Raw genomic sequence first — 24,614 nt, forward strand, 5'->3', positions numbered from 1 at the left:
CTGGGCTGGTGATCTGTTTCACCCTTGATAGTATACTTGTTTCAATGCTGTTCTCCCAGAACATCCCACCCTCACCTTCTCCCACAGAGTCTAAAAGTCTGTTCTGTACATCTGTGTCTCTTTTTCTGTTTTGCATATAGGGTTATCGTTTCCATCTCTTTAAATTCCATATATATGCGTTAGTATACTGTATTGGTGTTTATCTTTCTGGCTTACTTCACTCTGTATAATGGGCTCCAGTTTCATCCATCTCATTAGAACTGATTCAAATGAATCCTTTTTAATGGCTGAGTAATATTCCATAGTGTATATGTACCACAGCTCCCTTATCCATTCGTCTGCTGATGGGCATCTAGGTTGCTTCCACGTCCTGGCTATTATAAACAGTGCTGCGATGAACATTGGGGTACACGTGTCTCTTTCATATCTGGTTTCCTCGGTGTATATGCCCAGGAGTCAGATTGCTGGGTCATATGGCAGTTCTATTTCCAGTTTTTTAAGAAATCTCCACACTGTTCTCCATAGCGGCTGTACTAGTTTGCATTCCCACCAACAGTGTAAGAGGGTTCCCTTTTCTCCACACCCTCTCCAGCATTTATTGCTTGTAGACTTTTGGATAGCAGCCATCCTGACTGGCGTGTAATGGTACCTCATTGTGGTTTTGATTTGCATGTCTCTGATAATGAGTGATGTTGAGCATCTTTTCATGTGTTTGTTAGCTATCTGTATGTCTTCTTTGGAGAAATGTCTGTGTAGATCTTTGGCCCATTTTTTGATTGGGTCATTTATTTTTCTGGAATTGAGCTGCAGGAGTTGCTTGTATATTTTTGAGATTAATCCTTTGTCTGTTTCTTCATTTGCTATTATTTTCTCCCATTCTGAAGGCTGTCTTTTCACCTCACTTATAGTTTCCTTTGTTCTGCAAAAGCTTTTAAGTTTCATTAGGTCCCATTTGTTTATTTTTGCTTTTATTTCCAATATTCTGGGAGGTGGGTCATAGAGGATCCTGCTGTGATTCATGTCGGAGAGTGTTTTGCCTATGTTCTCCTCTAGGAGTTTTATAGTTTCTGGTCTTACATTTAGATCTTTAATCCATTCTTGAGTTTATTTTTGTGTATGGTGTTAGAAAGTGTTCTAGTTTCATTCTTTTACAAGTGGTTGACCAGTTTTCCCAGCACCACTTGTTAAAGAGGTTGTCTTTTTTCCATTGTATATTCTTGCCTCCTTTGTCGAAGGTAAGGTGTCCATAGGTACATGGATTTATCTCTGGGCTTTCTCTTCTGTTCCATTGATCTATATTTCTGTCTTTGTGCCAGTACCATACTGTCTTGATGAGTGTGGCTTTGTAGTAGAGCCTGAAGTCAGGCAGGTTGATTCCTCCAGTTCCATTCTTCTTTCTCAAGATTGCTTTGGCTATTTGAGGTTTATTGTATTTGCATACAAATTGTGAAATTATTTGTTCTAGTTCCGTGAAAAATACCGTTGGTAGCTTGATAGGGATTGCATTGAATCTATAGATTGCTTTGGGTAGTATAGTCATTTTCACAATATTGATTCTTCCAATCCATGAACATGGTATATTTCTCCATTTGTTTGTGTCCTCTTTGATTTCTTTCATCAGTGTTTTATAGTTTTCTATGTATAAGTCTTTTGTTTCTTTAGGTAGATACACTCCTAAGTATTTTATTCTTTTTGTTGCAATGGTGAATGGTATTGTTTCCTAATTTCTCTTTCTGTTTTGTCATTGTTAGTATATAGGAATGCAAGGGATTTCTGTGTATTAATTTTATATCCTGCAACTTTACTATATTTGTTGATTAGCTCTAGTAATTTTCTGGTAGAGTCTTTAGGGTTTCCTATGTAGAGGATCATGTCATCTGCAAACCGTGAGAGTTTCACTTCTTCTTTTCCTATCTGGATTCCTTTTATTTCTTTTTCCGCTCTGATTGCTGTGTCAGCCAGGACTCTTGAGACTGAAAAGAAGTGCTTAATTTTACTGTAACCATTGGTCCAATGAGGAATCATCCTGATAAAATCAAGCTGTGCGGCTGTTTAAGTCACAGGACAAACGCCTGTGGAATGAATGTGTATCTCTCTCACCGTGTTCAGATCTTTGTTCAGGATACTTTTCTGTTGGATCATTTATAATCCTGTTGATTTGTATGAATTTTTAGTATCTTGATATTAAGAAGTGTAACAATGTCAAGCGTTGGTGACTGCTGAACGGGAAGAACACTTACACACACCACTACCAGGTGTGTGAATTGGTACATGGACTTAGTAAAACAGTGCGGTGCTAACTGATGAAGAATTGTACTCTCCACGACGCCCCCACGTGCTTCACTTTTAATAATACGAGTGCGCTTTCACACATGCAGCAGGAGGCACGTACAGGAGTATTCAGAGCAGCACTGTTTGTGTTCAAAAACGGAACTCCTCTAGAAGAATAGATACATCAGGACCTCCCCTGGCAGTCCGGTGGTTGAAACTCTGTGCTCCCAATACATGGGGCACAGGTTCGATCCCTGGTCAGGGAACTAAGATTCCACATGCCACATGAGGTGGCCAAAAAAAAAAAGAAGGGACACTAGGTTGTGGAACCATCACACAGTAGAGCATCATCAGCAAAAATGAGGAATCACAGCTTTATGCTGCTTACAGGAATGAGTCTCAAGGTTAAAAGCGGAGGAGAAATTAAAGTAAAAAGCAAAAATCTAACATGTTGTTTGAGGAAATACACGAGGAAAATGAAAGAAGAGCAAGAGTATGAGAGATCTCAGAATATTAGGTCTGAAAAGGGAGTTAGGATGTATTATATCAGCCGCAGGTTATAAATATTGTATCATTCAGTGTTTGATAAAAATGGTTTATAGAAAATTTGCCTTCAGAAGAGTCAGAGTGACAAGAACCTTCTAAGGTTTTCTAGGGAAAGAAGTCGGGAGACAGGTGGGGCTTTCGCTACTGCCCACTTCCACCTAGGTCCTTCTTTATTTCGTGGCGGGGGGTCGGGGGGTGGCATGTGTGTTGCAGCTAACTTCGTTTCTGTCATTTCATGGAGTGCAGGGTAATGACTCAGACACAGTGGCACTCAGCTGATAATGATTACTGATTTGCAAGACTTTTCCGCCCAACACTTCAACCTCTGGTAATGGTTTCTAACAAAGGTGTAATTTCTATTTAGAAACTATGGTAAACAACTTAATTTTTACTCTGGATGGGGCATCATCTGTGTAGACGGTATCACTAGAAAAGAGGTGGACTTTAGTTTTCAAAGTCAGATTGAAATGGAAACAGAGTTACTGAAGAGAATCAAAAAATATTGTTACAGACTGAGTGTTCCTTTTTACTTGACTTTCTTTCTTTTAGATGGTGTTTTCTTTAAAAATATATTTTAAGTGAGTTGGTAAACACGGAATTGCTTATCAGAGAGTTTTATTCTTTGCCGAGCTATTCAGACAGGCTCACTTCAGTTCAGTCACTCAGTCGTGTCCAACTCTTTGCAACCCCATGGACTGCAGCACACCATGCCTCCCTATCCATCACCAACTCCCGGAGCTTGCTCAAACTCATGTCCATCAAGTCAGTGATGCCATCCGACCATCTCATCCTCTATCCCCTTCTTCTCCCGCCTTCAATCTTTTCCAGTATCAGGGTCTTTTCCAATAGTCAGCTCTTCGCATCAAGTGGCCAAACTATTGAAGTTTCAGCTTCAGCATGAGTTCTTCCAATGAATACTCAGGACTGATCTCCTTTAGGATGGACTGGTTGAATCTCCTTGCAGTCCAAGGGACTCTCAAGAGTCTTCTCCAACACCACAGTTCAAAAGCATCAATTCATCGGCGCTCAGCTTTCCTTATAGTTCAACTCTCACATCCATACATGACTACTGGAAAAACCGTAGCTTTGACTAGACATAGCTTTGTTAGCAAAGTAACGTCTCTGCTTTTTAATATACTGTCTAGGTTGGTCATAGCTTTTCTTCCAAGGAGCAAGCATCTTTAAATTTCATGGCTGCAGTCACCATCTACAGTGATTTTGGAGCCCCCCAAAAATAGTCTGTCACTGTTTCCATTGTTTCCCCATCAATTTTCCGTGAAGTGATGGGACCAAATGCCATGATCTTAGTTTTCTGAATGCTGAGTTTTAAGCCAACTTTTTCACTCTCCTCTTTCACTTTCATCAAGAGGCTCTTTAGTTCTTCACTTTCTGCCATAAGAGTGGTGTCATCTGCGTATCTGAGGTTATCGATATTTCTCCCAGCAATCTTGATTCCAGCTTGTGCTTCATCCAGCCCAGCGTTTCTCATGATGTACTCTGCATAGAAGTTAAATAAGCAGGGTGACAATATACAGCCTTGACGTACTCCTTTTCCTATTTGGAACCAGTCTGTTGTTCCATGTCCAGTTCTAACTGTTGGTTCTTGACCTGCATACAGATTTCTCAGGAGATAGGTCAGGTGGTCTGGTATTCCCATCTCTTGAAAAATTTTCCATAGTTTGTTGTGATCCACACAGTCAAAGGCTTTGGCATAGTCAATAAAGCAGAAGTAGATGTTTTTCTGGAACTCTCTTGCTTTTTTGATGATCCAATGGATGTTGGCAGTTTGATCTCTGGTTTCTCTGCCTTTTCTAAATCCAGCTTGAACATCTGGAAGTTCTTGGTTCACGTATTGCTGAAGCCTGGCTTGGAGAATTTTAGCATTACTTTGCTAGCGTGTGAGGTGAGTGCAGTTATGAAGTAGTTTGAACATTCTTTGGCATTGCCTTTCTTTGGGATTGGAATGAAAACTGACCTTTTCCAGTCCTGTGGCCACTGCTGAGTTTTGCAAATTTGCTGGCATATTGAGTGCAGCACTTTGACAGCATCATCTTTTAGGATTTGAAATAGCTCAACTGGAATTCATCACCTCCATTAGCTTTGTTCGTAGTGATGCTTCCTAAGGCCCACTTGACTTCACATTCCAGGATGTCTGGCTCTAGGTGAGTGATCACACCATTGTGATTATCTGGGTCGTGAAGATCTTTTTTGTACAGTTTTTCTGTGTATTCTTCCACCTCTTCTTAATATCTTCTGCTTCTGTTAGGTCCATACCATTTCTGTCCTTTATCGAACCCATCTTTGCATAAAATGTTCCCATGGTATTTCTGATTTTCTTGAAGAGATCTCTAGTCTTTGCCATTCTATTGTTTTCCTCTATTTCTCTGCATTCAAATGGGTATATCTTTCCTTTTCTCCTTTGCCTTGAGCTTCTCTTCTTTTCTCAGCTATTTATAAGGCCTCCTCAGACAACCATTTTGTCTTTTTGCATTTCTTTTTCTTGGGGATGGTCTTGATCACTGCCTCCTGTACAGTGTCGTGAGCCTCTGTCCATAGTTCATCAGGCTCTCTGTCTATCAGATCTAATCCCTTGAATCTATTTGTCACTTCCACTGTATAGTCATAGGGGATTTGATTCAGGTCATACCTGAATGGTCTAATGGTTTTCCCTACTGTCTTCAATTTAAGTGTTAATTTGGCAGTAAGGGGTTCTTGACCTGAGCCACAGTCAGCTCCCGGTCTTGTTTTTGCTGACTGTATAGAACTTCTCCACTTCTGGCTACAAGGAATATAATCAATTAGATTTCAGTATTGACCATCTGGTGATGTCCACGTGTAGAGTCATGTCTTATGTTGTTGGAAGATGGTGTTTGAGAAAGGTTTCATTCCCTTATCAATAAGTAAGTGTCCCATAAATTCCCCAAAACTGTCCATTGTAAAAGTCTTTGCCTACTTCACAGGTCAGATTTTGAAAAATCATAGCTTTAGTCCAGGGTTCTTTAATTGTTGCTGAAGTCGTTGCTTCTTGCTGTAAGGATCCAGTCTACATAATGATGGGTTAGTGACGAGTCTTCTCTTACTGCGTTGCCCTATGGGAAGTAGTTCAAGGCCATCTACAATTTCAATAAGACAAAGCCATTCTAATACCGAGATATAAGCTGCTGAGGTTGACGTGCCTTTGTCCATTTCAGGTGGTCATGGAGAATGCCGAAGGTGCCGGCCAGCATGTGCCCGAGCAGAGCGTGCCCGCCCAGGGGCCAGCCCAGACCATCGCTCCACAGGGGCCTCAGGGAGACCAGGGCCAGCTTCTTTACCATGAGGAGACCATCGATCTCGGTGGAGACGAGTTCGAATCCGAGGACTCGAATAATTTCGCGGATAAGCTCGATGAGCCCCTGATGGAGAGCGTGCTCATCTCTGACTCCCCAAACAACAGCGAAGATGACGCGGGTGACCTGGGGTGTCTGCAGGACGTGGGAGAGCCCGCCGAGGGCAGCGGTGATCACAGACGGGGGCCCTGCACAGAAGAGGGCACGCTGGGCTCTCTGAGTGACGACGGTGAGAGTGATGGCGGGGACACGCCTCAGGACGTCTCGGACATGACCCCTGACAGCAGAGCCTCGTTGAGAGAGGACCCCGAGCACGGTGACGTGGAAGACCCACCTGCTTTTGAACACAGGGGCGCAGAGGACCCGGGTCCAGGGGCTGAGCGGGTGCCCGCAGCGGGGCCGCCGTCAGGAACGTCCCCCCGGCAGCCAGCCCCCAAGGACGAGCCGGTGCCCGTGTGCACCATCTTTAGCCAACCGCCCCCCGGCGCCCCCACCCCAGCCCTGCGTGACGGCTTCGAGTCCCAGATGGTGAAATCCCCCAGCTTCAGCGGCGCCAGTGAGGCTGCCCCCAGGACCCCGCCCCAGGTGGTCCAGCCGAGCCCCAGCCTGAGCAAGTTCTTCGGCGATCCGACCGGCAGCAGCTCCTTGGCCTCGGACTTCTTTGATTCCTTCACAACCTCCACCTTCATCTCCGTCAGTAACCCCAACGCCAGCCCTTCCCTTCCGGAAAGCCTGTCTTCGCTCGCCGCTACCCCCGTGGGAGGAAGCTCCCCAGGTTCCGTGGACGTTGCCTCCTCCCCAGGGGTGGAGAGGCCAGGGTCGGGTGTCTCCACGGCGCCTCTGGAGATCTCGCAGTCCCCAAAGCCATTCTCACAGATCCAGGCGGTGTTTGCCGGCAGCGAGGACCCATTTGCCACCGCCCTGAGCATGAGCGAGATGGACCGGCGAAGCGACGCCTGGATCCCCGGGGAGGCGACCAGGAGCGTCCTGGTCTCGGTCGCCACGCAGCAGTACGGCTCGGTGTTCGTGGACAAGGAAGACCTCACCATGCCCGGCCTCAAGTTCGACAACATCCAGGTGAGGGCGCAGGGCCTCCAGCGCACCCGAGGGCCGGTGGGTGCGCTCAGCGGGCGGGAGTGTCCCCGGCCACGTCTCCTCGCTTCTCCCCGTCTCTGTTCCTTGTATGTTCACACAGAAGAGGCCTGTCGAGCTTTGAAAAACCCTGATTTTTTCCAGCAGGTCCCAAGATTCTGATCATGAGAGTGTTTGCTCTGATGTCACTAGGTAATTTAGAACCCTGTTGATTTCTCTGAACAAAGGTCTTTAAGGTGCTAATCAGAGTCTTAGAAATAGTTACCAGCAAGGGAGCTGCATGACAGCTCTCTGGAGAAGCTGTAAACTGTGTGGTCAGTTTATTATGACAGCTGAGCTCCTATAGATGATAAATCCCCTTTCTTCTCCTTTAAGATATGGCAAAGTGTGTATGTGTTACAAGCAATGTGCTTTATGTAGAAAGAGTTGTTACAGATTTGGTGGAAAAAAAAATAGATGGTCTCTCAATAAATCACAAGATATATAAATATGTAATCATAAAATAAATACTATGTATTGTAAATAACAGCATGAAAAAGTTCAATCTTACCAGTCATCAAAGAAGATGAAGTTATTTTCACTTTCTTATCTGAGTCATTTGTAATTATTCCGTGTCTGTTAGAATGCGAGGAAGTAGCCAGCTTAGGCAGCCCTGAGGGGCTGATAATTTGTCACAAACTTTCTTAAGTTTTAAAATGCATGTCCAAATGTGCGTATGCTTTGACCCAGAAATCCCACCCTGAGTAGTTATTTATGAGGAAAGAATCTCACTGGTGTATGAATAGCCAGCTTTCAGGACGCCCATCAGAGCGAGGTTTATAACTGGAAAGAATCTGAAAGCACCTGGGAGTCCACTGTCGGGAGGCTAGTTGAATACATTCACCACATCTCGTCTTTTCAGTGGAACGTTTACATATTCGGCTGAAAAAATGATGTTATGGCTTCGTCGGTGGCACTAGTGGTAAAGAACCCACCTGCCAATGCAGGAGACAGAGGTAAGGTTCCATCCCTGGGTCGAGAGGATTCCCTGGAGGAGGGCATGGCAGCCCACTCCAGTATTCTTGCCTGGGAAATCCCACGGACAGAGCAGCCTGGTGGGGTATAATCCATGGGGTTGCGAAGAGTTGGACATGCCTAAAGTGACTTTGCACACATGCACACACAAAAATAACGTTATATTCAAATAAGTATTTTTATTTATTGTGAAAAAATGAAGACAATGTTATAATAAAATATTTAATGGGACTCATAACTTGTTAAATTTGAAAGCCCAGATACAGGAAGGCACGTAGCGTGCCTTACGTGGTAGCGTTTCCGTGGGTGTGTGTGCACGTCCACCTGAGGTGAGCTCGGCTGTGTGTCGGGTGGGATCTGCAGGGTCTGTGGCTCGTGTCCCGTGCTGTCCGCTCCGGGAACAGAAGGGGCCCCTCCCAAGGCAGGCGTTCCCCTTCCCCTGCCATGGCCGGGTCAGAAAGCCACGCGGGGTGGAGCCCCGGCCCGTGAGGCCGATCCTACGGAGAAGCAGCACAGCTTCTGGAGAGGTGAGCTCGGCCGGCCGTCTCTCTGGGGAGTGTGAGTGAAAGTCTCTGAGTCTCTTTACAACACCATGGACTACACAGTCCATGGAATTCTCCAGGCCAGAATACTGGAGTGGGTAGCCTTTCCCTTCTCCAGGGGATCTTCCCAACCCAGGGATCAAACCAGGGTCTCCCGCATTGCAGGCAGATTCTTTACCAGCTGAGCCGCCAGGGAAGCCCAAGAATATTAGAGTGGGCAGCCTAGCCCCTCTCCAGCGGATCTTCCTGACCCAGGTCCCTGTGGGGCACTGACGTGAGAGGCCGCAGATGTGGACGGCCTGTGTGTGTTCTCTTCGGGGTGCCTGCTGACGAGACGCGTCTTCCTTGGGGGCTCGCCGCCCGCCAGCCGCTGTGCTGGGCGCCCTCCCCACCCTCTCCAGCAGAACGCACTGGGTGTGAACTTGCCTTCCCGGCCTCCTCAGTGAATCCCAGTTATGGGCTCGGATGTCAGAGGCGTTTGTTGGTCAGGATTGATGCCTTAACCCCGTGGTCCGCGGGGCGGTCCCGGGCCCAGGGCTCCTCGGGTGCGTTTGGGGCTGCGCAGAGCTGCTTCCCTCGGGTCGCCTGAGGGTGGGCTGAGCACGGTGCTCTCCTGGGCCAGAGACGCTGAACGCCCCGCGACGCCCTTCCGTGAGGCAGGTCGGTCACTCCTGAGCTGAGAAACAGTGCCAATGCTTGCTGCTAGGTGAACCCAGACTGAATCGAGCATGGAGGCCATTTCCGCCAGTGAGAAGCAAGGGGTCTGTGACGGCCCCTCAGAGCTCTGACGCTTCCACGTGGCTGATCGTGGAATAAGCAGGGCATTCAGGGGTCAGCCAGGATCAGGCAGGCGTCCGCTGCTGGGATAGGGCCCACCCTGCGGCCAGCCAGGAGACGCTGTGTGTCCTTTCTGCTTCCTTTAAATCCTTAAGCAGTGTCTTCCATCCCTCTTGCAGTCCACAGTGATTGTTTTGGAAACCTCGTAAATTGAAATATGAATGCAGAATAGTTCCTGAAAGGCCTTTGACTTTCCCATGGAACCAACGTGCCAGTTGGTTCTTCACCTGTGTCTCTTCAGTCATGTATTATTCTTCAAAGAACTTTTCACGGAAAAGAAAAGCTGTGTGGTTTACGCCAGAAATGCTATGTTTATTTTCCAGAGGAGTTAGATCGGTCCAGCACGTGTGGTAACTCGCTGTGCACGCCAGGCTTTTAAGATGTCAGCCAGGCGTTCGTTGGATTTACCTGTTCACACACTCCTCCCCACGCCACTGTTATTGTTGCAACACTGCATCAGCTTTCTAAAACACTTGGCAGTTTTTCCAAATTGCTCACCTATTGGTACCAAATTAAGCATTCCTTCTTAAGGGATGAAATGTGGGCAGGGGGAAGCGTTACATTGTTTCTTTGTGAAGTGACCTCCTGGAGCAGTGTGAGTTAAGGTGGAGGCCTCTCAGGTGAGCGTGTAACTCTTCATCCAACCGCAGAAGCTTCCAAAGAGGAGTGTCGGCATTTCTAACTGATCAGAGTCTGGGAGGCCTGTATTCTTGAGGAACTGGATGGACAGTTTGTGGGGAGATGGCTGTTCAGAAATGTTCAGAACCAGGAGAGGGTGGAAGTTGGAGGTTGTTCCGTGAGGGGGGAGGGAAGGGGACGGGATCCACAGACCAGAGTTGGCAGCGAGTCGGTGCCAACTGTGAGGGGTGACGGGACAGCGAGGCGCCTTGGGGCGCTCTGGCCTCGCAGGGGGCTCTGCGAACCCAACATCCAGACCCAGGGCCAGGCCTCTCCTCCACCGGGGTCTGATTCTGCTCCCTGATCCCGCCCCCGGCCCCCACAGTGTGGATGTGACGGGAGTCCCACCAGGAAGCAGGCAGGCGCCGGGACCCCTTTCCTGGTCATGCCCGGGTGCTGTCCTTCCAGCCCCACTGCCCATGACCAGGCGTCCCTGACAGTAACGTTCACAGGCCCTGCCCGTGACTCAGCCACTGTGTTTCACATGGATGTCATCCGCTAAAGCCTCGAAGGCGCTGCTGAAGCCGTCCGCACACTGCAGGGGGGGAGCAGCCCTATCCTCTGCACGCGGAGGGCCCGCCGCAGACTCCCGTTCACGCGGTCTTCCTCAGCCCTGCCCTGGGCACACTGAGGGATTGCTGAGTAGAAGGGGTCTGTGGGGTTCTAGGTGGGTCCCCCCCAGGTGCAGGGAGATAGCTCTCTAAACATCCCAGGGAGGAGGCCACACCCCTCACTCCGGTGACTGTGGAGGGTCCGCAGCCAAGGCGCCAGGACCCCCGTATCAGAACCGCCCTGGCCGAGCGGCACAGCAGGAACCAGTCCATGTCGGAACATTTTGTCGTGTCTGTGGGCTTTCAGTGTGAGTGCTGGTCAGCCCCACGGTGCTCCTGTCTCGAGCATCCTGTGCTAATTAACTGGCATAATCGAGAGGGCAGGAGGCGTCTGCAGTGTGGGCTCACTGCCGAGGGTGCTGCAAGGTCAGAGGACTCACACTGCTCCTCCCTGCTCCGCGGCTTTAAGGGTGAGTCCGCCCTTCCCTGGTTCACAGGCCCTCTGCTCGGGTACAGCTCTTTGCCTGCTCGCAGGCGCCTGTGTGCAGAGCCTTGTGGGGCCGGGTGCCCGCTCTGCTCGCTCCGCCCTCTGATTACCCTCCCGGATCGGTGCCCCTCCTGGGGCCTGGCACTTGAGCTATTTCACCTTATTCTCTGGAAGCGGAAACTGTAACCCTGCTGCTTCCAGGCCTTTGCCCCCGCGTGAGGAGGAGGTGCAGCGTGGCCTCTGAGCTCCAGGCTCAGGGCCCGGGACCCCCGCTGCCAGGCTGTGCCCTGCCCTCCTTCAGCAGCAGGAGGCAGCCTTCCTGCGTGCCCAACCCACGCCGACCGTGCGGGCAATCACGGGAGAGGAGCCTTGCCTCTGTGGCACCGCTGTGCCTGCTTCCCCGGCACGGCGGGAAGGAGTCGGGGGGCCCTGGGCAGAGGTGGGCTGCGAGCTGCCCTCCGTCACCCTCTGTCGGCGGTCTGTCCCCACCCCTCCCCGGGCTCTCCCTGGCCACCGGGCCATGGATGGTCACTCCCTCCCAGCCTCACCCCGGGCGCAGGCGGGGCTGGGCCGGGAGCCCCTGTGCAGAGTCTGGTGCAGCTGCCCCCGACAGAGGGCCCTCCTTGGGCTGGGGTGACGCGGCCCCTGGGGGAGGACGATGCCCGGGCCACCACTCACTGCTCTGGCTGAGCCCTGGGGACCCCCAGAGGTCCAGGCCAGGGGGCTGCCGTGTGGGCTGTGGGCAGAGGGCTCAGGCCTGCCCGCCCAGCCTGGGCCCCGCCGTGCACCATGCTCCTCCCAGGGGCGGCGGCGCCTCGCGCCCCACGAGCCCCGGCCGCCTCCAGCGCAGCACTGCCACTGCTGACTTACCACCTCCTCTCCGGGAGAAACAGCTGCTCTGAGCTCTGCATCTTACCAGCGACCGGGGTGCTAGAGCGTCTGGCTGGTTGCAGCCCAGCTGTACCATAACCGCATTTTAGCCTCCATACACCAGTGGGAAAAGAAGAGAAATTTTGGTTAGCTGTGAGTTACAGGTAGCTGAGTTTAATTAACATTCTATTGTCCTGACATATTTCTCTTGTGTTCTTTCCAGGGAGATGCAGTTAAGGACTTAATGCTTCGCTTCCTGGGTGAAAAAGCTGCAGCGAAGAGACAAGTGCTGACCGCCAGCTCCGTGGAACAGTCTCTGGTCGGGTTGAAGCAGCTCATCGTAAGTCACGGTGCATTTGATGTTCCGTGTAAGTTCTTCCTCCCTCGTAATATTTTCCCAAGGGCCAGTCACTTTGAGTGTCTTATGCTCAGCCCTTGCACAGAAATGGAGTTGTGTTGGATCAGATAACCAGTCCTGAGCAACAGAGAGCATCACATATAACATGGGAATTATTTGAGACAGTATATATTTTGATTAAATATGCTTCATCAAAATAACTAGAGCGAAGTAATCGTATGTTGATTTTCTGAAAGAACTCTGTTTTCTGCACTTGTTGTAGAAGGTTTATTACTAAATTAGCAGACTCCCCAGAAGCGCACACAAAAGCCTTTCTTTGTTCATTAACCAGAGTGAGTGCAGACGCCGGGGCTGAGCCGTGGTCATGAAGCAGAAGGGGAGACTGACCGCGGGCACGCTGACCTGGGCGGGCAGTGCTCCCGGGGCCCGTGAGCCGCTGGGAACCATCTGCCCCACAGCATCTCTCATGTGTTACAAAAGTGCAAAGGAACACTTGCTTAGGTGGTTTGCTGACATCTTCACACTGAAGTTTAGTGGTTTTCTTTAGTAAATGTAGATCACATATTTCATTGGGTTCTTTCATTGAAGTGATTCTAGAATTCTTCCCATGAATGAGAAGCTTTGGGAAGGAAAGGTGAGGACATACTCAGTTTTTAAAAGGGAGAGAGGACAGCGCGTCTGTGAGTGTCTGTGAGTCTGTCTGCTCTGGTACGTGTTCATGGAGTCGCACGTGTGGGTGGTGACGGTGTGCACGGCCGCGTGTGTCTGGTGGAATGACCCTCTGCCTCGGGGGGCAGCCGCTGTCGTTCCATTTCCATGGCCTTGAAAACCTGCCGTGCGGCAGCGTCACAAGCAGGCAGCTGTGTTTGAAGCGTGACTTGTAACTGTGAGCTCGGAGGGGACACACGAAGCCACACACAGACGTGGTCATTAATCCTCAGGCCAATTTGTTACGTCTTTTTATTATTCTTGGTGTCAAGTACATGTGGTTTGGTTTGATTTTTTCTCATACATTGAAAATACTTGAGGCCAGTAAAAATTATATTAACAGTGCTAGCAAGGAGACCTGTTTAAGGTGGGAAATGTATTCAGGAAAGCCCATTACCTGGCCCTGGTATTTTAATTATGTCCTAAAATAATCGCACTCATCTTTAAAACTAGGACAGTTTCTCAGCACATTTTCCTAAGTAATGTCACTGTTCCAAGATCGCCGTTTACGGGGAAATGAATGTCGCTGCCCATGGAGAGGGACGTTTTAATCACGTCCCTGGTGTCACATGTAACACTGATGATTGCCTTTGAGTCACAGGCGGGAAAAGTTACATACATACTGTTAGTTACTTGAGTGATTTTTATTGGACTGTTTTTCTCCTCTTCTGGAAGTTGGGGAATGTTCAACTATGTTCAGTTTCTCAAACACAGTCTCTATCTTATTTCCTAGTTTTAAAAAAACAATATTTTGAAATTTAGATCTTTTTTCTCATATATAACTACCTTTGATATCAGAGTTCTGCATGTCATATACAGTAATGAAGAGATTTTCGTAAGATTTTCTTCACAGTGCTTAAAAATTACAATAGTATATTTAAATTCTAGCTTTGAAAACCAGTTTTTTCAACAAACATTTCTAACAACTCATAATGAAAGTGGAGGCGGGCCACCGGGCAGGAAGGGGAACTGGGGTTGGAAGACAGTGAGGTGGAAAGAGCAGGAGACCCTCTGGAGAAATTCGTTGTTACCATCAAGACACAGGCGGTGTGGAACTCAGCAGTGGCCACAGGACTGGAAAAGGCCAGTTTTCATTCCAAACCCAAAGAAAGGCAGTGCCAAAGAATGCTCAAACTACCGCACAATTGCACTCACCTCACAGGGTAGCAAAGTAATGCTCAAAATTTTCTAAGCCAGGCTTCAATAGTACATGAGTCGTGAACTTCCAGATGCTCAAGCTGGATTTAGAAAAGGCAGAGGAATCAGAGATCAAATTGACAACATTGGTTGGATCATCGAAAAAGCAAGAGGGTTCCATAAAAACATCTACTTCTGCTTCATTGACTACACTAAAGCCTTTGACTATGTGGATCACAACAAACTGGAAAATTCTTCAAGAGACAGGAATACCAGACCACCTGACCTGTCTCCTGAGAAATCTCTGTGCAGGTCAAGAAGCAACAGTTAGAACTGGACATGGACCAACAGACTGGTTCCAAAGCGGGAAAGGAGTATGTCAAGACTGTATATTGTCACCCTCCTTATTTAACTTCTATGCAGAGTACATCATGAGAAATGCTGGGCTGAATGAAGCACAAGCTGGAATCAAGATTGCAAGGAGAAATATCAGTAACCTCAGATACGCAGATGACACCACCCTTATGGCAGAAAGTGAAGAACTAAAGAGCCTCTTGATGAAAGTGAAAGAGGAGAGTGAAAAAGTTGGCTTAAAACTCAACATTCAGAAAACTAAGATCATTTTAACTGGTCCCATCACTTCATGGCAAATAGATGGGGAAACAATGGAAACAGTGACAGACTTTATTTTCTTGGGCTCCAAAATCACTGCAGACCATGACTGCAGCCATGAAATTAAAAGACACTTGCTCCTTGGAAGAAAAGCTATGACCAACCTAGACAGCATATTAAAAAGCAGAGACATTACTTTGCCAACAAAGGTCCGTCTAGTCAAAGCTATGATTTTTCCAGTAGTCATGTATGGCTGTGAGAGTTGGACCATAAAGAAAGCTGAGTGCTGAAGAATTGATGCTTTTGAACTGTGATGTTGGAGAAGACTCTTGAGAGTCCCTTGGACTGCAAGGAGATCCAACCAGTCTATCGTAAGGGAAATCAGTCCTGAATATTCATTGGAAGGACTGATGTTGAAGCTGAAACTCCAATACTTTGACCACCTGATACTGGGAAGGATTGAAGGTAGGAGGAGAAGGGGACGACAGAGGATGAGATGGTTGGATGGCATCACTGACTCTATGGATGTGAGTTTGGTGATGGACAGGGAAGCCTGGTGTGTTGCAGTCCATGGGGTAGCAAAGAGTTGGACACAACTGAGCGACTGAGCTGAATAAATGATTAAAAATGGTAAAATTTACCATGTGAAAAGCTTTCAGCTCTTGCTATGATTTTTATATTAAAAATGTGTTTTCTATATTTCAAACCAGACGATTATTAAAAATGAAGCAAAAACCTGCTATCCTAATACTCATTTTCTTAAGTAAATGTAAGTCTTTTAAAAAGTGGCTCCTTCCCTAATTGAAGATAATAAGCAAACGTGTTAATATTCCTGTTAGTTTCTTCTTAACCAATGACTAAATAAGTCGCCACCACCCCCACCTTGGCCCTGTACTCAGAGGTTCCACACATATCTTCACAGCACCCTGACTCGCTGTGGCCAGAAATTGGAAGCAGTCCAGGTGCCTTTCGGTGGCTCTAGTGGTAAAGAACCTACCTGCCAATGCAGGAGATGTAAGAAACGCAGGTTCGATCTCTGGGTTGGGAAGATCCCCTGGAGGAGGAACTGGCAACCCACTGCAGTGCTCTTGCCTGGAGAGTCCCATGGACAGAGGAGCCTGGTGGGCTGCAGTCCAGGGGGTCACAGAGTCAGACACGAGTGAAGCGACCTAGCACTCAGCCACACAAGGAGCCTTTCAGCAGGTGAACGGGTGGGGTGACTGCCACGGTGGTGGACTGTCACTCGGCACTGACGCCGTGACTGTCGAGTCAGGAGGAGCCCTGAGGAGCCTGGGGCGCCTGGGGCCGGGCGTCAGGTGGGGCACATTGGGGCATGTGGCCCGATCACCACGGAGCTTGGAGTAAGGCCGAGCCAGCATGCTTCCTGATCCAGCTGCACTAGGTATGCTGGGTGTGTGTGCGTGCACAGACACACACACACACACACACACAGAGACACAGACACACAAATACACAGACAGACGTACACACACTCAGACACATGTACACAGAGACACACACACACACACACACACAGGAAGACGAGCAAAGGCGGTTCCTCCTCAAGGAGCTGGTGCTGACTGCATCGTAAGAAGAAATGTGAGTTCTCGCTGAGGATACCAGAGGCTGGACTCACTCTCCTGGCGCCCTCAGCTTCTTGTTTCAGAAGCACTTTGCAAGCACAGAATGCCCAGAGCATCCTTTAAAAAGAACACCGCGGGCTAACGTCCGGCTCCCTCTCTGGACCTGCGGTTAACAGGGCCCAGGGTGAGTGTTCACCCGCTCCGGCACACAGGCGGCCCCGAGGCCTGGTCTGTGCCCTGAGGGCAGCGGGCAGTGCCTGTCCTTGGGAACTGCACAGTGAGCATCCTCTTCAGCTTCTTCAGGGGTCAGACGGTCCCTCTGGTGTTGTTCCTCCTCCTGTCAGCCTGGTGGTCCTCCTTCCTGCGTCCCTCAGGGCAGGGAGGAGCAGCTGAGGCCGAGTCCTTGCGCCCCTGCGCCGCCTCAGCTGGGCTTCTGCGGGTCCAGGCCTGACAGGGAGCTGCATGTGGACACGCGGCCTGGATCGCGATGTGTCAGCGCAGCTCACTGATCGTGTTTCATGTTGGCAGCGGAGAATTCTGTTAAACATATTTAAAACCACTTACGGTCACATGCAGACCTTAGATACAAATAAACGTATCCAGCACAGCTTGAAATTAAATGTTGACTGTGGTTTAATTTTCAAAAAATCATGAGATGGAGTTACCTTGCTAAACAGGAAGCAGCCTGATGGGTTTGGGGGCAGAGTGGGGCTTTCCAACAAGAGTTTTGCTCCTGGGATTCTATCAGTGGTTACATTTTAAGGGTTTATCTTTGGCTCATCTTGAAGGGCGTCTGTGGTTGGTGCCCGTGAGGCCTGTGCGTCGGAGCACCAAGCCTGTAGTGACCGTCCCTGGGGTGACCGACCCCGTGGTGGCCGGCCCTGGGGTGGCCGGCCCCGGCGTGGCTGTCCCTGAGGTGGCCCTCTGGTGACCGTCCGTGTCTTACAGAGCTGCAAGAACTGGCGGGCTGCGGTGGACCTGTGCGGGCGGCTGCTCACGGCCCATGGCCAAGGCTACGGCAAGAGCGGGCTGCCGACCAGCCACACGGCGGACTCCCTGCAGGTATGACCGCGTCCTCTCCGGGCCACCGTCACCTGGGGACAGTGAAGGCTTCAGTCATTCAGGTGTGGGTAGCGGGGTTCTGAATGGCAGGAAAGCCCTCCAAGGAGAGGGGGCAGCTGCCCAAGTCCTTGAAGCCCGCCACCCCAGCCGCGGTCTCTCATGCTGACGTCCCCTGGAACCCCCTCCCCAGCCAGACCATCCCCCAGGTTCTCTGGGTCCCTTGACAGCCGGTGAGGGGAGGGGCTCCGAGGCCCCGGGGCGCAGCGTCCGCACAGTGCTCCCTGACTGCGCCCGCAGCCAGGGCGGTCCTCAGCGGACGCGGCTTCAGCTGCCATAGACCCAGCCCAGCTCTCTCCCCGACTGCTCCGACAGCACTGCTGAGTCCTGCCCCCTGCCCCGGGTGGCCCCCCGCCCCGGCGGCCCCCCCACCTCCCCGACCCCGGGCCTAGCCTCTCGGTCCGTCCCTTGCGGCGTGGTCTGTTTGAACCTTGTTTCTCCCATCAGCGGGACAAGGCTGACTCGGGTCACTCCCGCGGCCCCGGCAGTTGCCAGTGTCTGGTCCTGCCCTCTCACTTGGCGGCCGTCATTTTCCGGAAGGGACCCTGCGTTCCGGCCACATGGAGCTGGCTGTGCACCGCCCCCTGATCCCATCATGGTCCCTGCCTCCTGGTGGAGAGTCCAGGTCCTTCACCAGTGCCCCCGCCTCTCTCCCTCGCTAGGTCCAACTGCCCCTGCCTTCCACCACCTCCCCAGCCCCAGCTGGACTCTGCTCTCCTTCAGGGAGGGAGCGTCTCTTTTATATCCATTTTTATAAACTTATAGTTATGCAAATTGCTAAGAAAGAGCGTTAGTTTGTGAAGTGAGTGAAAGTTGCTCAGTCGTGTCTGACTCTTTGCGACCCCATGAACTGTACAGTCCATGGAATTCTCCAGGCCAGAACATTGGAGTGGGCAGCCTTTCCCTTCTCCAGGGGATCTTCCCGACCCAGAGATCGAACCCAGGTCTCCCACATTGCAGGTGGATTCTTTACCAGCTGAGCCCCCAGGGAGTGTTAGTTTAGTACTTGTTTAAATCTATTTGAAATCAAGCTCTGATATCAAATTAATGGGCCTTGAGGACTTCCCCGGTCCAGTGGTCCCACACGCCCTGCAGCACAGCCTAAATAAAAGTGAAGTGAAAACTTAAAGAGGCGCCTACGTTTTTGAAGCAGCCAGTGGGGAGGGGGAACCTCTGGACCCGTCTACGCGGGTGACGGTTGTGCGCCTCGTGTTCTGTGCTTGCAGCTCTGGTTTGTGAGGCTGGCGCTGCTGGTGAAGCTGGGCCTGTTCCAGAACGCCGAGATGGAGTTCGAGCCCTTCGGCAGCCTGGACCAGCCGGACCTCTACTACGAGTATTACCCGCACGTGTACCCGGGGCGCAGGGGTGAGGCGCCGGCGGGGGCCCGCTCGGCCGAGGCTCAGCTTCTGCCCTCTGCTGTTTCCCTGAAGCTCAGCCCCGTCTCTGGGGACGCGGGGGAGGCTGGGGCTGTGCTGTCGTGGTTCTCAGCGCTTCCTCCTTCATCACCGGCTCTCTCACACGTAAAGACTGACGGGAGCCGGGCTGTGTTGCCCCGAGTTTCCCCAGGCTTGGAGGAGGATTTTCAGCGTGGGGGACTTTGAGGCCTTTAGCCTCCCTGGCATTAAAATTCTGTCTCTTCCTTCTGACTGCGGGAACTTCGCCCTTGTGGAGGAGGAGGGGAGGCAGGCTTTCAAACCCGGAGCAGGGCAGCAGTCAGCTCGTGGAGGACAAGGGGAGGCAGGCTTTGAAGCCCGGAGCGGGGCAGGCGTCCGGTGGTCGCCCTGATGGAGCTGGCTCAGAGGGAGCGAGGCAGCCTGCCGGGCAGCATGCACTCAGGAGGGGCAGCAGGCCCATCCCACGTGTGTGACACGGCCTGCCCCCCAGTGGCCCCCCAAGTCCAGCAGGTCTCCAGAAGATCGGGGGGAAGGGACCAAAGCCAGGAGCCCCGTGAGCAACATTCAGGGGTGCGGCCCCAGGCGGAGGGGATGGTCCTGGGCATTAAGGGGTGGGTGGGAGCTGCGCCCACCCGGCTTTGCTCACCCATGATTCCTCCAGTGGGTCTGACAGTGTCTGCGCGGGGCGGCAGGGCACCACCTCCTCTCTCAGTGACCCCCACACTTGCACCAGGGAACCCCCACCTCCTCTCTCTGACCCCCCACACTCACCCCAGGGAGCCCCCACCTCCTCTCTCTGACCCCCCACACTCGCACCAGGGAGCCCCCACCTCCTCTCTCTGACCCCCCACACTCGCACCAAGGAACCCCCACCTCCTCTCTCTGACCCCCCACACTCACCCCAGGGAGCCCCCACCTCCTCTCTCTGACCCCCCACACTCGCACCAGGGAACCCCCACCTCCTCTCTCTGACCCCCCACACTCGCACCAAGGAACCCCCACCTCCTCTCTCTGACCCCCCACACTCGCACCAGGGAGCCCCCACCTCCTCTCTCTGACCCCCCACACTCACCCCAGGGAGCCCCCACCTGGTCTCTCTGTGACCCCCCCCACACTCGCACCAGGGAGCCCCCACCTCTCTCTGACCCCCCCACACTCACCCCAGGGAGCCCCCACCTCCTCTCTCTGACCCCCCCCACACTCACCCCAGGGAGCCCCCACCTCCTCTCTCTGACCCCCCCACACTCGCACCAGGGAGCCCCCACCTCTCTGACCCCCCACACTCACTTCAGGGAGCCCCCACCTGGTCTCTCTGTGACCCCCCCCACACTCACCCCAGGGAGCCCCCACCTCCTCTCTCTGACCCCCCACACTCACCCCAGGGAGCCCCCACCTCCTCTCTCTGACCCCCCACACTCACTTCAGGGAGCCCCCACCTGGTCTCTCTGTGACCCCCCCCCCACACAGGCAGCCCCGCAGCCTGGGGCGCAGGCCGTAGCCTGCTCTGCTCCATAAGGCACGTCATGCACGCAGCTCCGTGCGTATCCAGGGGCTCAGCGTCCCCTGGCTGTCGGGGGCCACGTCCCCACTGGGGAGTGAGGGCCAGAGCTTTCTCGTCCACATTTCCAACCCTTCACGGTCCGTCCCTCCCAGAAAGACAGTGGGCAGACTCTGCCCCCGTGAGGATCAGGCTCTGTCGCCTCTTCTTACAGGGAGCGACGTTCTGTGGAGAGGTAACAGGCACATTACATGGGAGGTTTGGGATATTTCCGTTCAAAAAATTCTACCTGAAAGCTTTGATGATCAAGAGAGGGCTCTCCTGTGCTTCTAACAAGGAGCAGCTGTTTCCCTCCAGCGTAGGAAAGGAAAAATGGTTTCTTGGCACCGTGTCCCAGCTCTGGCCAGGTGAGCCCCTGCCTGGCCTGCTCGCCGCCCCCCGACCCCGGCCGCAGTGCCCCTGGGCCCCCCCAGTCATGCCGTGAGCGGGACCCCGCGCTGGGCCCGGGGGTGGGCAGCTGATGCTGACGGCCGGTCTGTCCGCTGCTAACAGAGAGTCAGACCTCCGAGCATACAGGCAGGCGCCCAGTGGGCCTGGATTTCAGGCACCTTAACACTCACAGCTACATAAAAATGCTGATTTTCTTTTCCTGTTGAGGCCCACGTAAATTGTAAGTTCAAACAACTGTTCATACATCAGCTACTTTGAGTTTACTGCAGGTTAGGAATGAGACGAGCTGGGGCTTCCCTTGTGGCCCAGTGTCTGAGACTCCGAGCTCCCAGGACAGGGCACATGGGTTCAGTCCTTGCTTAGGGAGCTGGATCCCACATGCCACAGCTAAGACTTGGCACAGCTAACTAAATAAACATGTTTTTATTAAAAAAGAATGATTGGAGACGGAAAAGCAGGTATTTCCAGGGTGGCCAGTGAAAGCGTCCAGCCCTGACCACGCCGAGCGCTCAGCAGCCCCAGGGTCCTGGTCGATGATGCCAGGCAGGGTGCTGGACCGGGTCCTTTGGGCACTGCGGCCCTGCTCCCTCTCCTCAGGGACAGAGGTTTATGGAGATGACACCCAGCTTCCCGTGAAGTGAGAACCCAGGCCCTCGGGCCCAGGCGTGGGATGGTGCGTCGCCCGCCCACCCCCAGCTCCCGGGACGTCAGCGTGCAGACTAAGCAGGCTTCCCATCCTAACTGGAATTGCAGCGTGTTGTCTTAGGGATAAAGAGGAGCTGGTCGCCCTGCTCCATTAAGCAGCTAATTTAAGTTATGAAATAGACATAAATTATACATGTATCTTAGCTAAAGTGTGCTAACATTCATCCATAATGGTATGCTCAATGTTTACCAATTTTTCTTTCCATTTTGTGGTATAACAAGCATAAATGTGGGATTTTGATTCATTTGTTTCATTTTAGCTTGCAGTACATAAGCAAAGCAGGTCATTAAACTGTGCTGTAAAAAGGAAGCTATAACGATATAAAGGAATAACTTTTATGAATGAGCTTTAATATGTTTTATTTAAATATTGGGCATAGTTTTTAATCCATTCAGAGTATTCATAACAAGTCGTAATGAATCATGAGCTAATATTGTGAAATTTCCCTTTTTTGTTTTCATCCAAGAAAGGAAGACTCTTGTGGTCTTCCGTATTTCGCTGATACCTCTAGCAATTTCATGGAGTTCCTTACAAGGGAGTGTGGTTTCCACACACTCAGGCTGCCTTTCAGTCGGTTGTTTGGATTCTCTCCTTGTTCTGAAACAGTGATGACGGGTCACTGAACAGGCCCGAGTGGACTGGGCCGGGGCCCACACACCCGCTGGGAGCCTGTCCCTCCTCGGCCCTGGTCCGCGTCCTCCCCCTGGACCGCCGCTTCTCCCCCTCGCTGTGGGTGCGCCCCTGTACCTCGGGGCCTGGAGGTGGCGTCAGAGGCCGCTCGCGTCTGCGCTGTGCTGGCCTCGGTGTACAAGCCCGGGCTGGGGGCCGTGAGCAGACAGCGCGCCTCCCCAGGGCCTGTGTGTCCGCACACCCGGCTCTGACGGCCCCGAGTGCCCCATCGCCCCTCCCGCCCGTGTCCACAAAGGTGAGCCGCCGCTGCTCTCTAGTCCTTGCCGGCGCTCCCTCCAGAACCACGCAGCTCACGTCTAGTTCCCAGGCTGGATGCAGACACTGCCAGCAGGTGAGCTCACGCGGTGGTACGGAGTTAGCTCAGCGGGTGCCAGGTGACCCCTTTGTTTTCCGTGACAAGACGGACCCGCCCCCCAGAGTGACCATCCTCTGGGCAAGTTGGGCTCCAGCTCGCCTTCCTCTGTGCCAGAGCTCTTCCGAGTTGCACGAGTCAGGCGTATCTTCCTCAGTCTGAGGGGGCTGGTCCGGGGTCCTGCCGCCTTTCACGTGGCTCACCCTTCCTGTGAACTCTGGCGTCTGCAGTCTTTTCCTGGAACAGGCCGTCAGAGATACGGCCTCTTCGGTCGGGCTCCGTCTCCACAGGACACCTGGGCGAAGCCGCCTCTACCCTCCTCCAGACGCGAGAAGCAGGGAGATGCATGCATGCCCACTGCCTGCATCAGACACAGCGCCCGAGATGCTGCGGGGCACCTGGCCCGTTCTGAGCTCCCCGTCTGCCGCGGGGCGTGGGGGCAGCACTGAATGACCCCTTAGTAATGAGTCATCTCGGACTCGCTCGGGCTGGCGCTGTTTCCAGGTAGCCTGAAGTCGCGGTGTGTTTGTTGAGGGTTGTTTGGCCTTGCTCGGGCTGGCTCTTTGTTTCCACTGTCAGCGTGGGTGAGAGATACTGTGCCATCAGCCTGGCACAGATTGTCCCCGACCTCTGTCCCCACGTCGGAGCACAGAAAGGTGGGGCGCCAGGGGGCGGGGAGACCAGGGAGGGTCCAGGGAAGCGAGCCCAGAGCAGCGCTCAGGCAGCGGGCCCTGCCGCCTGGACAGAGAGAGGCCCTGCCCAGCTTTGCGGGGGCGAGCTGGGCCTGCTGACTGCGGAGTCTGTGCTCTGCTGGGCGTCCGGCAGGCACCGGGCCGTTGCGTCTGCCCCTCGGGCCTCACAGCAGCCTGGCCGTGTCCGGCTCCCTGTCCCGTGCAGGTGGCCGGAGCGCTGGAGGGAAGACGCCGCCTGCCCAGCACGCGGGGCCAGTGGAGGCCGGAGGCCCAGCCCGTCCACGCCGGGAAGTCTCGCGCCTGCTGAGGGAGGCAGCCCACTGGGGTCAGGCTGACGTCACCCCTCTTGCTTTGCCATCCAGGCCTGCTGTCCGGCACGGTCTGTGATTCCTGGGGCACCTGCTCTGGTGCTGGCGGCCGAGTGGGCCTGCAGTCCTGCCAGGGGCTCCAGAGCATGAGCCGTGTAGGAGCATTTGCACTTAGCGTTTCCTAAATGATTCACGGGAGCGCGCCTACAGTATTTATACCAACCTAGCAGTCGGCAGGTCACGGCCACACAGGGGACCTTCCGGGAAGCCAGTCTCCTTCCAGATTCTGACACGCGCTCTGTTTCAAGGCGCGTGCTCCCTGCCGGGGAGACGGGCCCCTGGCTGGCGTGGAGCCGCGCGGGTCGTGTTGCCGGACTCCGCTGGCGTGAAGGGTTTCACCGATTCCCAGTGACTCTTAACACACAGCGAGGCCGGGTTTGCCGGACTGAGAGCCAGCTTAGGTATTTTTGTTTGTATTTCTTTAAGACGAACAAACAAAAGAAAGGCCCGACTTAGGTCAAAGCAGTGTCTGCCGTTCTATTGATGAGCCTGCAGCGTTTGCTTGGGGACCGTGGCCGCGTCCCTTCACTGTACGTCCAGCGCGTGCGCTTCTACTTGGCACCAAGACCTGCTGAGTATGCGGCTCTCCAGCTAACCTGTTCAGGCCGGAAGTAACAGACGGTCTATCCCCTTCTCTTGTCCTGACTCTGAGCCGTGTTTTTCTAGGGAGGGGCATTTTTTCTCTCTGTGTCTTGAGGCCAAGTGTCTGCTTCCCTCCTGGGTTCTGTCC

At 52.5% G+C, this 24,614-nt stretch overlaps 1 protein-coding gene across 3 annotated transcripts in view; it reads left to right on the forward strand.

The window, feature by feature from the left end:
• The window catches only part of TRAPPC12 (trafficking protein particle complex subunit 12), a 38,027-nt gene that overhangs the window by 2,908 nt on the left and 10,505 nt on the right, over positions 1-24,614 (forward strand). For all 3 annotated transcript variants that reach the window (XM_043870674.1, XM_043870675.1, XM_043870676.1), the window contains exons 2-5: positions 6,009-7,223; positions 12,441-12,557; positions 17,564-17,677; positions 18,961-19,099. In XM_043870674.1, the coding sequence (XP_043726609.1) occupies positions 6,009-7,223; positions 12,441-12,557; positions 17,564-17,677; positions 18,961-19,099 (1,585 nt within the window). The remainder of the gene's footprint in view (positions 1-6,008; positions 7,224-12,440; positions 12,558-17,563; positions 17,678-18,960; positions 19,100-24,614) is intronic.

The sequence above is a fragment of the Cervus elaphus genome, chromosome 16, assembly GCF_910594005.1.
Source record: "Cervus elaphus chromosome 16, mCerEla1.1, whole genome shotgun sequence".
NCBI classification, from domain to species: domain Eukaryota; kingdom Metazoa; phylum Chordata; class Mammalia; order Artiodactyla; family Cervidae; genus Cervus; species Cervus elaphus.